We start from the raw sequence: 14,929 nt of genomic DNA, 5'->3' as shown, positions 1-14,929 counted from the left end.
TTTTGTTAGAGCAAATCAGCGAACACCTTAGTAGGGCGAATCCGCCACTACTTGCGCACTGCCAATCAGGCTATCGGAAGGGGTACAGCACGACCACTGCTCTCACGAAAGTGGTTCACGACATCTACAGCAACTTCGACGACAATCGCTGTATAGTCATGGTGCTCGTGGACTTCTCGCTAGCTTTCAACTGTGTTCAACATAAGATATTCGCGAACAAGCTTAACAACGAGTTTTTGTTTTCTCCTGATGCATGTGGTTTAATCTCTTCCGTTTTGAGTGAACGTTCACAGGCCATTCGCCTCGGAAATACAACGACCGCTGAGCGCGAGGTACCAGAGGTCACACCTCAGGGCTCGTGTCTTAGCGCGCTACTTTTCAGCATGTACATAAACACTTACGTGCAGTTGGCTGCTTTATGCCGATGATCTCCAAATCTACCTATCCGGACCGATTGCAGAGATGGACAAACTTGTACACATCATCAACAAAGATCTTGCAGCAATAGTCGGTTGGGTGAAAGCACGCTACCTGTTCCCTAACCCGAAAAAAACACAGGCAATAATTTTCATCAGGACAGGTGTGGTTGTACCTACCGCTCGACAATACCTCTTAGCAGCAATGTAAAAAACCTCGGTCTACAACTCGACTGCAATCTAAGCTGGACTCACCAAGTGAACGACGTGGTGAAAAAAATATACAACACTCTTAGGACCTTCAGACGTTTTGCGGCAGTCCCTTCACAGCAAACAAGACACAAACTGGTACAAGCAGTAGTAGTATCTATATTCACATACTGCGACGTTATTTACTATCCGGGACTATCAACTACATTCAAACAACAGCTTCACCGCTGTTACAAGTCGGCGGGTCGTTTCGTCTACAGACTTCGCCGTCGTGACACAACGGCAGCAGTAAGAAATACAATTCTTGGACACGATCTGCCATCGAACTATCACCTGCGTATCTGTTGCTTTATGAAGCAAGCTTTCGATGAAATGATTCCCGGAAACATTCTGCAGCAGCTACAAAGAAGACAACAGCAGCGCACGAGAGGCTTCAACATACCTAGACACATAACTTCCAGTGAAAAAAGTCTGTTGGTATATGGAGCGTCATGCTGGAACGGATTACCGATGGAAATTAAGCAAGAAAACCGGAAATACGCCTTCGAGAATGCACTGAGGAGAATCATATAGTTTTAGTGTAAACTAGTTTGAAAATTTTATTCGCTCCTAATGATAATTGTTAACTCTAACCAAACTATATTCTTCTTACAGTGTAAACTAACAGATTTTCGTACGTAATAAAACTACAAATTAACTACAGACACTTTATACACAAACTAGCGAAGTGTCAAAAAAAGCAGTCAAACGGTAGCCAAACGAGCATAAGGGTATTGTGAGGGGAAGTATAGAGGAAACCCCATGCAAAGTTTTTGGGATCTTCCGTGATGCACACACAAAAAATAATGAAATTTAAACGACATGTAAATCAATACGAATGTAAACATACAAAGATCGAATCAAAACTTTGATTGAAAATTACGTTAAAATCAATGCACTCAATTGGAGCATCAGGGCCGGCGGAACAGCTTTTTCTCGAGTGGGTAGTAAGATTCGAAGTGATTTCTCCTCGTACTGACGAAAGTTCAGATATTGCGTGTGTAAGTGAAAATGAAAATTCCCTGATAATATCTGGTGGCTATTTGGAAACACTCTTTGTTAACAGGGCTGTTTGTCTGACGGCTCAGCGAAAATGTGCTTGTTGAATACTACACCCAAAATCCAACGGGCATGTTTCTATTTCTTTTGGGCAAAGATTCTATTGCCTTTTTGGTAACAGACCACGCAATTGCGCATTGCGGCATTAAACTCATATCACCGCAAAGGTAGAAAACGGTGGAATGACGATGTAGGATAATTCGCTCGATTTCTATAATAGTATTAGTATCGAGTCAAACCAGCCGGAGTTCTGGCGGATTTCTACCAAAATTCAGGCCGGAATCTGCACCAATTTTGGCAGAAATAGGCGGAATTACGGATTTTTTATAGGGTAACTTGGATAGTGAAAGAAAAAATTTAGGCAGTTTTCGGATCCGGCCTAGTTTCGGGATCGGACACAGCTCCCGATCTGGACCAGTACCCAAATTTGAACCTCCCGGATCTGGATCAGTTTCCGGACCTGGACTATTTCTCGATCCGGACCAGCTTCCGGATCCGGACAAGTTCCCGAATCTGGACCCATACCCGGTAATGGACCAGTCCCTGGATCTAGCCCATCCCCTTTTCCCCTTACTAGGTCAGGACTTGAAACAGGCCCAGATTTGGTGCTTAGATCCAGACAAGAGTCTGGATCCGGACTCTCGGATCGAATACGTGGATTCAAACTATATGTCTTGCTTTCTGTACATGACGGGAAGGACTGTTAATGTTTTGTGCAGTCGCTACCTTGCTGTTGACGTTCGAGGTAGAAAAAAAAATTCAATTTAACTACGACCGAAATACTCCACCACTATTCTGAGTCGGCTTTTTTCTGACTGTGCTTTGAAGCTAGCTGAGTGTGAGCCGATGGGTATCTCCGGCGACCGACATTCATTCAGGCTTAGTGGAGGTCGATTTGAATATTTCTCCGATGGCAAAAATAATACCAATAAGTCTAATTTTTCCGGACCAAAGACAAGCCATTTAACGTCATTGATAAATCGCATGATCTAACTAAACAACACTCGACCGTGTACGAAAAAGTATTTTGTCTACGTACCCACCCGAGAAGTAGAGATTGATGGTGTTGTCTCCGAAAAGGGTCTTGATTGCGAAATAGGGGGTGGCTCCTTCCAGATCCCTGTGCTTCAGTCAATGTAAATTCTGGTATGCAAGCAATTGTATTCAGTAAAAATCGAGGAGTATTAGAAAATTTATTTTCCATCAGCCTAATTTCGAGCCTTTCGCCGGATTTGTTCTTTGAAAATTTGGTCTTTTGAACGGGGCTCGTCTACTTGTTCGCTTTTTTGTAACCCGGGGCATGAACTGAAGAACCCATTGTAGAAATAAGGTACGGTGTGGAAAATGCGGAGAGGATGAAGGCAATGGCTCCTGGTTTCGTAAATTCCATATGGGACATCCAAAACTTCAAGTGTCTCTATATTTCAGTCATATTATTTTTCTAGGTTTACTTCCGACGTAGATCTTCCTCAATTTTAGCATTATTCGCCATGGCCTAAAACAATATTGAGGAGCGTTTTGGGGATCAAAAAGTGCTATTTCAATCGGATTAGCCTTTGCTCGGTACCAGGTATTGAAGTTGTCGCTTGTTAAATCCGAATCATAGGAAAAGATTTATTGATATTCTTTCCATATACATCGTACCTCAACTGGTTCGAGAAGATTTTAACTCCCACGGCATGTCATGGGGTTGTCTTCATGCTGATAACCGATTTATCTTACTGCATGATATTCGCGACAATTTCAGTATGACTATCTTGAATACAGTGGAAATGACACGAATGCCTACCAGCGCGGCCAAATGCGTTAGATTTATGGACGTACTCTACCTCATTAGTGTTCCCATTGATTGAAAGAGCTACGCGTTCACTATATCCGAAACAATCGAATCAAAATGAGAATTTCCTTCAGTGGCAGTGTGGAACGTTTTGACTGGCTTGTTTTTCTGCACTGAGATTGAAGGTCAGACGAAACGAATAACTGGCGCGAACAATCGTGGACGGTTTCCCACTCCGTTGTGGGCAGAGAGTGCTCAGAATTGTATGCGAAAAGGTCCTATGAGAGCTTTTTTAACGTCAGATCGCCCAAATTTTTCCGAATATACGCGACGTTAGAAACGCAAATAAAAAAATTGTCTGAATAAAATTGTATATTAATATTTTTTGTCTATCGATCTCAACTCATTGTTTTAAGATGCAGGTGTGCCAAAATGTATTACCATGAGTATAAATATAATAAATAATTCCAAATTTCAAACAAATCCTAATTATTCTCAAGAAATTTGAATTGTAAAGCAAAGAGATTTGTATCTGAATAAAAATATGCAACTATTTTCCATCGAGGATTTCCAACGCAAGAATTTTGTGCGAAAAAAAACACATACGTGGTTAATCTCAGGTTTTGATTTGTTCCAGACTTTCGAGTGGGTAATTCCCCCTTCGGTAATTTTCGAGTGGGTAGTACTACCCATACTACCCACGCATTCCGCCGGCCCTGTGGAGCATCAAAAAGCATACAATTTTACACTTTCTTTCGTGTAATATTACATGTCATTCATTTTACAGCAATAAGCGTGTAAAAAATACATTGAAGTGCATTGGTTTTCCGTTTGAAGAAACTGAAATTTTCAATCCACGTGTAGAATTATAATAAAATTCGTTGAAGAAAGCACGACAAGTCGTGTGGAGAAAGCACGACAAGTCGTGTGGATCAGTTTGTCTTCACATCTCGCCCTGAGCAGAAGCAGAAAATCGTCCCGCGCAAGTGAAACAGTCAATTCTACCTAAAAATCAATCGGTGCCTATCACACAAGCAGTCCATATAACAATAGCCTCTACCTACTGTGCGATTTAGTGATGAGTGACGGTGCCCAGCGAAAAAGGAACCCAGATGCGGCCGAACTGTGTTGCTGTTGATTTTTATAAATGCCCCGTAAGACCAGCCATTCGGGAAGTGGAACAGTTATTAAAAGTGCAGATGGAACTCAATCTGGCTGAAGTGAAAACCCTACAAATGCATCATATCAAACATTGCGTGCTGATTTCGTTCAAGAACATTAACCAAGCTGAGTCATTCGCCTCGCGAAACAACGTGCAGCACACCGCCGAATGCGGCAATGTTAAATATAGCATTCCCGTATACATCGAGAATGGCGCTGTAGAAGTTCGTGTCCATGATTTGGCTACGCGTACCCCTGACAGCGCGATTAAAAAATGCTTGCAAAAATACGGAGAAGTAGACTCCGTTACACATGATACATGGAGGATTTTTTTTCCCGGGCATCCCTAACGGTGTTCGTGTGGTGAGAATGCGTGTGACCAAGCCAATTTCCTCTTACATAAGCTTCACAGTGTTAGGAAGAGACGATGCTCTCATTCAACAGACATCACTAGTCACGTACCCAGGGCAAATTCCTACGTGCCAGTTCTGCACGAAGAAGCTGCACCTCGGAAAACCTTGCGTAGAAACTGTTAAGGAAAACTCAAATCCAACTGATATCAGCACACAACCATCTTACGCTAAACCACTAACAGCACTAAAACCAACATCTATGGATCAAGCACCAACAACCAGCAACAACAACAACGAAACAAATGCCGATAACGAACATACTAAAACGACCCTTAAGAGTAAAACACAAACTGGAACATCCGACTACGAGCAGCAGGAAAGTAGTACGGATGAGGACATGGACGCGAACGATAACGCGAAAGAAGACAAACGAAATTAACCTCAACTTGCAGTGGACAACACTGGCAATATTTCGCTCCCTAGAAAAAGGATCTCAACATGCAGCAGAAAGCTGCGCCTGAACGAGACCAAAAATTTAACATAGCTGTTTTTTATTTATTGTAAAAAAACAAACAATCGGCCTCGTCGAGCTACCGCATTTGGGCCTAAATAAATTTAATTATAAAAAAAATCGTGTGGATTTTTGGTGGAACTTTATTTTACATTTATAATTATGCTCCAAATATGTGCATGAAAATAAACTTAATATTACAAAATATTTTTTTCTGTGCATGTATATATTCATGGTTGCTAGTTTTACTGTTTTTGTCTCCGCAAGTCTGTGTACAAAGTGTCTGTACCCTCTAAAAACGGTTGGTTTTAAAATCGTCCAATGAAGGACGTTCGTTGGACCAATTTGGACAACGTCCAAATAACCGTTCAACAAACGTCCATCGTTGGACCCGTGTTGAACGATTTTGAAACAATTTTTCGGACGTCTCATTGGGTATAGTATTAACCGTCTTGCCATTAGAGCACTTTTTTATTATTACCCTAAAGGTATTACGGCCTAGTTTTGGGTGTTGGAATCATTGAAGAAACTCAAGAAACCAATCATAGCAGAACACAAAAGAGTGGCTAATAAAGGGTATGTAGTAGCGTTTTCCTTCGGTTGCTACAATAATATTTCGTCTGCACCCTCTGTTCAATAAGGCTGTGGTCGACAATAACAGTACGCCAATGAAAGTGTTGCCTGAACCCTGCGTTGTCGCTTTAAAGAAAGTTATCACTAAATTTGACAGGAGACGAAGAAAAAACTAAATGGTAATTCTCGTTCATTGTTGATAAAAGTAAACTTTTGTGTGTTTTGGTCCCCAAAAAAACGGATGCGTGAAATACATGCATTTGTTATATTGTACATTCTTCTTAAAAATAATGATTTTTTCATACTCTCAAACTTCATTTGATGAAACCTATCAAAGTTCCAATGTTTCCATTAGAATTTTAGAATTTTTCATTCAAGCGAACCGGAGTTATTTGTACAGTGTCACCGTTGTCTAATTATTAGCGAATTGTTATTACCTTGCGAGCATCCTTTTCCGCTTTGAGCTTTAGTTTTTCTTCCTTCTTTTTTTTCTCGATTGTTTCATTCTTCTTATTGTCATATTTTTCGTCCTGCTTGATCGTGCTACTGTTATTATTACTGTTGTTGCTGAAGTTATTGCTTTTAATGCTGCTACAAACGCTGCTGGAATGACTAGTGGAAGCTGCTGAAACTACCCGCGCCTTGGGTGGTGTCCCAATGGCCGTTATCAGAGAGGTGGTGACCGGTTTCCCGGTCGCCATGTTGGTTTTGTTGATTGGCGACTTGGAAGCGGTTGGGGCAATTTTACCGTTGAGACCCAACTTAGAGGGTCCCGGCTTGGAAGGTTTCTCAATGCTCAGCAGTGGTATCGATTCGACCACCGCATTGGCAGGTTTTCCTGGTTGTGTGTAGTATCTGCAACAAGTAACATGGCAATGACATTTAAAGTAAACTTTATTCAATAGATGAGTCGTGCTTTCGAACGGTATTTTATTAGGATTACTCAATCAATTCAAATATCGTACAGTACTCGCACTAGATACAAATTTGACTTACTTGAATCTGGCACCCGGATTGGCAGGGGAAGGCGTACGATGTCTGGTCGGACTCTTAAATTCAATAATTGGCGGCAAACGGTTTGGCATCTCCGGAAAGCGATTCTAAGCAAAATAAATGTTAATATTAGAACCGGCGTGCTCCGGCGAACTCAGTTGATACCTTAGAGTAATATAGTCCTTTCTTGTGATGATGTTGGTAGGAAGGATTCCGAGGAATGGCACCTAAACACCCACTGGAACAAGTACCATTGCTGTGCTTGTGATGGTGGCCCAGATTTGAATGCGTGTGGTGATGCTGATGAGGATCTCCGATGCCACTATTTGAGGAAGAGGAAGACATACCGGAAGTACCAGAGCAGTTGGAAAGATTCGAAATGCCCGACATACACGATGAACCGGAACTCATTGAGTACAGGCTTGCAGATTGGGTAACCCGTGGATCGTCAACACTGTACGAACTGGCCGATCCGGGGACACTCCAGCTTTTGCTGCTCATCGAATAGCTACTTGCAGAACCTTGCAGTCGCCAGGAGGTCGACCCCGATGTGAGTTTGTTAATACGAGCGCTATGTTGCGAGAAAAGTAATCATTGACATTTGGTCAGATCTTGTTCATCTACTAGCATACTCACCGACAGATAACGCATCGCAATGGCAGAAGACGTTGGGCTACCGCACTCTGAATCGTTTTAACAAAACAACGCCTGCAGACCACTCGGTGCCCACACGGTGAGGTTTGCATCGTGGCCCTGGCGTTGATACAGATGACGCATTCATCCTCCTGTGATGTTGGTGGCTCCAGTTCACTCTCCTCTAACTTGCTGAGCAATTTTTCCTGTGAAGTGGGAAGAGACAAGCATAAAACAACAGCCTAATTAACGAGATGAAACACTTATACCAGCGGCGGTTTTCCCCTCTATTTATGAAGAAGTGATCATCATCATGGGACATGGAAAGCGACACGGAAATTGCTATTTATCACAGAGCATTAATCTTGCGATGCCGAGTGTTTCAGCGGTTCTATATATTTCATATGGACTTTACCACCGCATGTAGTCGCTTGAAATCATCGTTCTATAGAATGTAGTGCTCGTTTAATAAGTAGGTAGTAGTTAGAGCTACACAAACCGCACACACCGCTGTGCCGTCAGGTGAAGGATAATCACGCAACGATTAGCGACTGGATGGTGGGATTACCCTTTAACCCCCTTGAGTTTACTCAAGGTGTACTCGCTTGCATGGTGAGCTCAGCTGGAGGAAAGTGTGCTCCTCACGCTGCCGCTGTTTTAACTTCCGGTTGGGTGCTCCAGGGCTTCTGTTATTGGGTGTTCTTTTATATTCAAGATAGTGCACACGATGTGGCTTGTTTGCATAGGAAAAGTGATAAATTATGATTTTAAACTAAGCTGGACTTCGGAAGCAATTATTATTACATTTCCAGATACGTGGAATACGTGTCGGAAGCAATGCACAATTTGTGGTGTTTCGGAGCAATCGTGCACGAATACAGAAATGTGATAGATGGGAGTCGTGGACACTCCGGGTTTTTACGAGGTTTTTTTGCGTGTTTTTTTTCGAGGATTTTCCAATTAACGTGGTTTTTTACGCGGATTTTCCAATAAACGCGGTTTTTGCAAAAATATTCCTTTCAAAATCCTTTCAAATCTAAAACACTTTTTACCAGTAATTTATGTTTGACGCAATTTTGAAATCCAATATAGCGACTTCCGGTTTAGCGAAATTCGCTATAACCCAATAAATATGGGTATTTTCGGAATGGTCCTGACGAGTAGGTGCTAGAAATTTATGTTTGACGTTATTTTGAAAATTATTGATTGGGTTACAGCGATTTTCGCTAAACCGGAAGTCGTAATATTTGATTTCAAAATGGAGTCAAACATAAATTTCTGGCACCTACTCGTCAAGACCATTCCGAAAATACCCATATTGTTGAGGTGCGGGCCATAAGGAATCCAGACCAGTCTCTTCCATCTTTTTGAAAATCTACTAAGTCTTTTGCATTCAAAAGAACTTTGAATATTTTTTGCAAAAACTGTGTTAATTGCGAAATCCACGCAAAAAATACTGCCAATATTTGCAGTAGTTTCTTTGCATTTAAATGAATTAAAATTTGTTTCAGGAAAATGTCTAAGTCTTTTGCATTCAATATTTTGCATAGAATATTTTTGCAAAAACCGTGTTAATTGCGAAATCCGCGCAGAAAAAAACTTCCAAAAATATACAAAGTCTTTTGCTGAGAATTTTTTTTACGCGGATTTCCGAATTGTCGCGGTTTTTTTACTCGGATTTTCAAATTAACGCGGTTTTTTACGCGGATTTTCGAATTAACGCTGTTTCATATTTCGGATATACGTGCCGCGTTTTATTTATCACTAAGGCATCTGACAACCTTCTTCTGTGGGTATTTCTAAAGCACGAGCTAACTCAACTGGGTGTATGTCTACCGAAAGGAGGGGGTTAGTTGAAGATGTTGGTGGACAAGTCAAAAAGTGTTTCAAATCAAACAACAAATAGATCATCGATGTATACTATCTTAAATTTCAAAACAAAACTATTCTACGTTATAAACTAAAACGCTGTACTGGGAGTGTAATTGAAATTGCAATTGAAACATCTACATAAAATAATACACTGCAGAACATTCACTAAGTCCATTGTTGCAGTTACAAACTGGATCCAGTTTAATACTAAAATTGTCAAATTTTCAGATTTTCATGGCAATAACACTGTAATTTATGAAATGATTTTATTTGTTTAGCCATTTATCGGTTAAGAAATACTTAACCTAAAGATTGTTTACTGAAGTTAATTATACTACATTATAGAAAATTCAATTGGAATATGATATATATATATATATATATATATATATATATATATATATATATATATATATATATATATATATATATATATATATATATATATATATATATATATATATATATATATATATATATATATATATATATATATATATATATATATATATATATATATATATATATATATATATATATATATATATATATATATATATATATATATATATATATATATATATATATATTTCGTGTAAGATCTGAATATGTCCTTTGGCGAGGGTGGACTTCTTCATCACGATCCTCAATATAGAGCTGCCTGTTTTGTATATATTTTGTTAAACAACCAGCTTATTTGTGCTAGATGCATCAACCATTATTTCAATTGATCGATTAATAGCAAATAGATTATTTTTCACATAGTTGATAATAGTAATCGCTTAATGGTAAGAGTTACTAGATTAATTGAAATAATTCATTTGTCTAAAAGTTAAACGGAGAGCATGGTTTTATATTGGTTAGAATTTTGTTACTGTAATGAACCATTAAAAAATTATGAATCGGTTTGGAACTGATTGCTTCTTGTAGTAGTGACCAATTTTCAACCTAGAAATCACGTAATGCCGTAAAACTATATATTTTCCTGCACACCTAATTTTTTTTATTGATTTTGAGCTTTTTTCGTAGCTTCTACCGAGTTTTACACAGCCTTGCACTCAGCAAACAAAGCTTCCACAAAAATCTCAGTAGAAGTGACGTTTGTTTTACTGAAACTCGGAAAATATATCGCTGAAAATCTGTAAACTAAAGCTATGCACTGAAACTCCCTGAGGACCACAACAAGCATCTGCATTTTTCCAAGCCCAATATTTCATATAGAGCAGATGGCAATTCTACAAAAAAAGATCACATAGGTCTGTCGCTAGATCAGTAAAAAGGGACTATGCCGAATTTTTAATTCTGAAATACATTATTGACACTCCTTGCACCAAGCCTAAAAAATGTTACGCCAAGCCCCAAGCCTCAAATTTAGTCGGAACGCTGTACTCGTCTAAATATATCACAAATGGGCCGTTCATAAATGATGTCGCGTATTGACCGTTGGAGAGTGTGACGTAACATATATTACCGACTAAAAATAAATTTGAGAAGTACTAGTATAGCGGGGATAATAAATCCAACAACAAATTGCAATAATCTTATTTTGGACTTGGTTGAGTTTGTCCATTATTTTGCTATACTTGCAGTTTGATGCAAAATTTCGATAATATTGTACTCAAATGGCTGAAATATTTTTATTACCACTGATTGTTCTCACCTTTGTGCTTATATGTATTCTAATGGTTACTGATTATTCGACGATCAGTGGCGTCACTCCTTGAGATTTATTTCAGGTTATCCCTATGTTGGGTGCAATAAAAACGTTTCGCAAAGCACCGGTTTGTATGCCGGCGGCTACTGGTTGCCCAAAGTCATCATCACATTTGAAATTCAATTAGGTTGTGCTATAGCGTCACAAGGCCAAAAATTCCCCAATTTCATTTATTCTTTGCCCGATCAATGAATTTTCTGCCCTTCCTGGTGGCATCAAGTGTTCAAGTGGAGCTGAACTTCGTCGATGACTGAATTTCCTTGCAATCATCTTTGCTCTTTCTATTCAGTAAATAATAAGTAAGGTTAGGTTCGCTAACAATTAAACTGATTTCTAAATCGAACCCTGAACTAACTTATATTTACGACTAAACAGTCTATCAAGCACTTGTACAAATCGGAAACAAAATGAGCACCAGAGTGTATCCACCCGGTTAGTGCCCAAAACTACCGTCCAACGTCATAGCAACGTCATGCCACGGCTTCCCAACCCGGATATAGGTTAGCTGCTATATTTGTCGGACTGGCGATGGCCGGCTGGTTCGGGTTGGATTTTAATCAGCTATCAAGTCAAGGTAGCAACGGAAGTCGCTTCTGGGAAGGGACTTTTGTTTAAGTTAGGGCAGAAACGGAACATGAATCGTAAATCAACTGAGGTTGTGCGCTTTCGATGGATCGAGAAGAGTTATTCATCGCTCATGACCGTCTATGGAAAGGTATTTGCGTGGTAATGCATGTAAATTGATTAATTATTGTTTTATGTGTCGACCATAGATTGATAAATCATTCGCTTCGATTGAAAGGTTGATGCTTATTTTTTTGGCAAATAGGTAGTCAGCCATGAATCTTCAATAAGTTTCTGGAAAAGCAAAACCAATATTTCGGCGAATAAGGGCAATATCACCCATTATGCTTAACAAACGTAAGTAAATACGAATAGTCATGCGGGATTAAGGCATGATAAAATAACTGACCGTGCTTCGGGAGCTTCGAATTTGATGTTGTTACGATGCAAACCAGAGTTACAAATATTCGAAAGTTTTTGAATGAAAATCCACCATATTCGCCTGCCCTTGTCTTCAATATTCAAATAGGCTACTGAAAACGTCAAACGAAGTAAACGTTCTTTGAAAATAAACATAATTATAAAGATATAAGATATGCACTCAAACTTATATTCGTACGCTATACATATTTTTTTAATCATTTGAAATTTATATAATAAATATTCAGTATGATAACTTTCGTTTGGAGCTTTCAATCGTTTTGGAATGCTGTCCGCTAGTTGTTGTGTGTATTCAGCTGAAAATTTCTCCCATTATTTTAAACTATAATTACTGCTTTTGAACTTTTTTTTATTCGAATACTCCCATATAGTTTCTAATAGGCAAATAAACAGAGACTGCTTTGGTTTATCGATAACTTTTAAGCAACTATAAATTTACAATTAGTGTTTTTTGTATGCTTTATGCTTTGGGTCATTTTCCTGCTGGAATGTTCAGCATTTCGATTCTAAAGTACCATATTTATGGCATTGTGTATTAAAAATTATTTTGTAACAATTTAGCACTGGGTGGAAATGTATCTATTTTGGGCACTCTCTCCGTAGAGTGTATTTGTTTTGATGCAATATAACTCACCGCTGTTTAGTATGCTCGTTCATGTTTTTGAGGGTTTCGATTGTTTTACATGAACGTTGTTATTAGTCCAGATAGGTGTAGTAATATTTGTTTTTTTGTGCATATATGTACGTAACACAGGGTTTAGATAGGCCATCACTCTCCTTTTGTTGAAAAATGAGGTGCTGGTAATGCTGCGTATCGACAACGCTGGTATGTGTTTATGTTTTGGTAGGACGGGAAGGTGGCTATCGTAGAAAGGAGATAGTGACGAATCACTGCGTATAACAGACGATCGTAGAATGTATTTCGGGGATAGTTTCCCGCCACTACGACAAGTAATCCTGTTAAGAAGTGTCGGTGGTGGTTCGGGTGCTTAGTGTTGTGGTATTGGGTATTGGGCTAGTAGCAAAGAAGTCACTTGCTTCTCCCGCTAAATTCGGAGGACTCGGTGATACTACGTCGCCTTCATTTCCGAGGACAGCGTAGGACAACGAATCCACCTGAGGAAATATACTGCGGTACCTATCTGAACAATTCACGAGGAGTGAGTCGTCCCGGCGATTGATCGCCCTGTCGCTAGCAGGAGCACACGGTCGTCGGAGTTCCGGCCGTTCGGAAAAAAACCTTCGCGTTCCCGCCATCTTTAGAAGCAGCTAATTAGCTTTATCAGCAGAGTGTAGCTCAGAGGAGATTTGGTGAAATTTAATAACGGTAAATTTGGTTTTGTTTTGTTTACTTATTTTGTTTGTTTTGTTACGAAAATCCGAAATTCTAGTAGGAGCAGCCACCCTGTTAAATAGGGTCTGCCGGGCAAATCAGAACCCCAGTAGTGGGGAAACCCCTAGTTACAAGGATATTCATGTTCAAATAAATAAACATTCCATCATCTATCCGTCATTTCATCAATGCGCATGAAATTTATAGCACTTCTAGTGAAATATAATACTTCTTACCATTATTTTAGCATTCATGCGCGTGGCTGCTGTTTAAGGGGTTACAACACTTTAGAACACAAAAAATAGGCATATTTCGGGAATTTTTCTTGACTGAATAACGGTGAATCGAGATCTTGTCAAAAGCCAGTTGTCGCCGACGCAAAATCACAAACAGCTGTTCGCAGCGAGCACAAGAAAACCGTTCGGCAGAATCAAAACAAACCACCGCAACATAGAACAGTTCGTTCTGACCTAAAAAGGCAGAAGGAAAATCAAATTACATTCAAGTGCGCCCAATGATGAGTCAATGCGCGCTCACGCAAGGGTCATATATGCTTCATCGGCATTTTCGGTGCCACTGCCGGTCACAGCGCATTCGAAGACGATAATTATATCGATATTTGACTTCGCGCGGTGGCTTGGATAATAAAACATTTGTGCAGAGTTGACAACAATATTCATTGTTAACATTCTGTACCAAAACAAATCCAAATAAAATCGATTCAAAAATCGATTATTTGTAAATAGCTAGCTTTAGGAAAGTAGGTATATAAACCAAAAAATTGTATAATAAAATCAAGTTGAAATCGAGCAGTCGAAAGTACCACTTCACTCAGACGAAAATCCTTTACTTCGTGTCCAGACCCTGGAGTTCTTCGTTGGTTTTTCCACCTTGTTAAATCCAAAGTCAAATTACTTCCTTGTTTGTAACGCAAGCGGGGAAGCAAATTGTCTTACGACCAGAATTAGTATTGGATTGTTACGCAGAACGATACTAACTGGACGAGGAATTCCCGGCTTATTAAGCTATAGCGTGTGGTATTTGTAACGCAGGTGCCACAAACTATACTTAGTCTAGAATTAGAAGTGGCTTGTACCGCAGGACGCTTCTAACTAGACCCAGCACCCCCCTCTGCGGCGAAAGATCGTTCGGCGGAACGATATATGGTGGCTCCAGAGAGGATTTATCCTCACAATTCTCGCCACAGAAGGCACGAAGTAAAGAAAAACTACTAAGTCCTACACTGACCAAGCTACGGTAGTGGAAAAAGGCATAAACAT

General features: G+C 39.6%; 1 protein-coding gene across 1 annotated transcript in view; it reads right to left on the bottom strand.

Moving 5' to 3' along the window:
• LOC131693086 (dual specificity protein kinase pyk3) overlaps window positions 1-14,929 on the bottom strand; it is a 202,085-nt gene that overhangs the window by 9,880 nt on the left and 177,276 nt on the right. The window contains exons 3-6 of the mRNA XM_058980615.1: window positions 7,729-7,931; window positions 7,258-7,663; window positions 7,096-7,199; window positions 6,537-6,954 (exon numbers count right to left, since the gene is read on the bottom strand). Of these exons, the coding sequence (XP_058836598.1) occupies window positions 6,537-6,954; window positions 7,096-7,199; window positions 7,258-7,663; window positions 7,729-7,931 (1,131 nt within the window). The remainder of the gene's footprint in view (window positions 1-6,536; window positions 6,955-7,095; window positions 7,200-7,257; window positions 7,664-7,728; window positions 7,932-14,929) is intronic.

This window comes from Topomyia yanbarensis, chromosome 3, assembly GCF_030247195.1.
Source record: "Topomyia yanbarensis strain Yona2022 chromosome 3, ASM3024719v1, whole genome shotgun sequence".
Taxonomy (NCBI): Eukaryota; Metazoa; Arthropoda; class Insecta; order Diptera; family Culicidae; genus Topomyia; species Topomyia yanbarensis.
The sequence above is the reverse complement of the archived record's forward strand: the minus strand, read 5'-3'. Positions and strand labels throughout refer to the sequence as shown.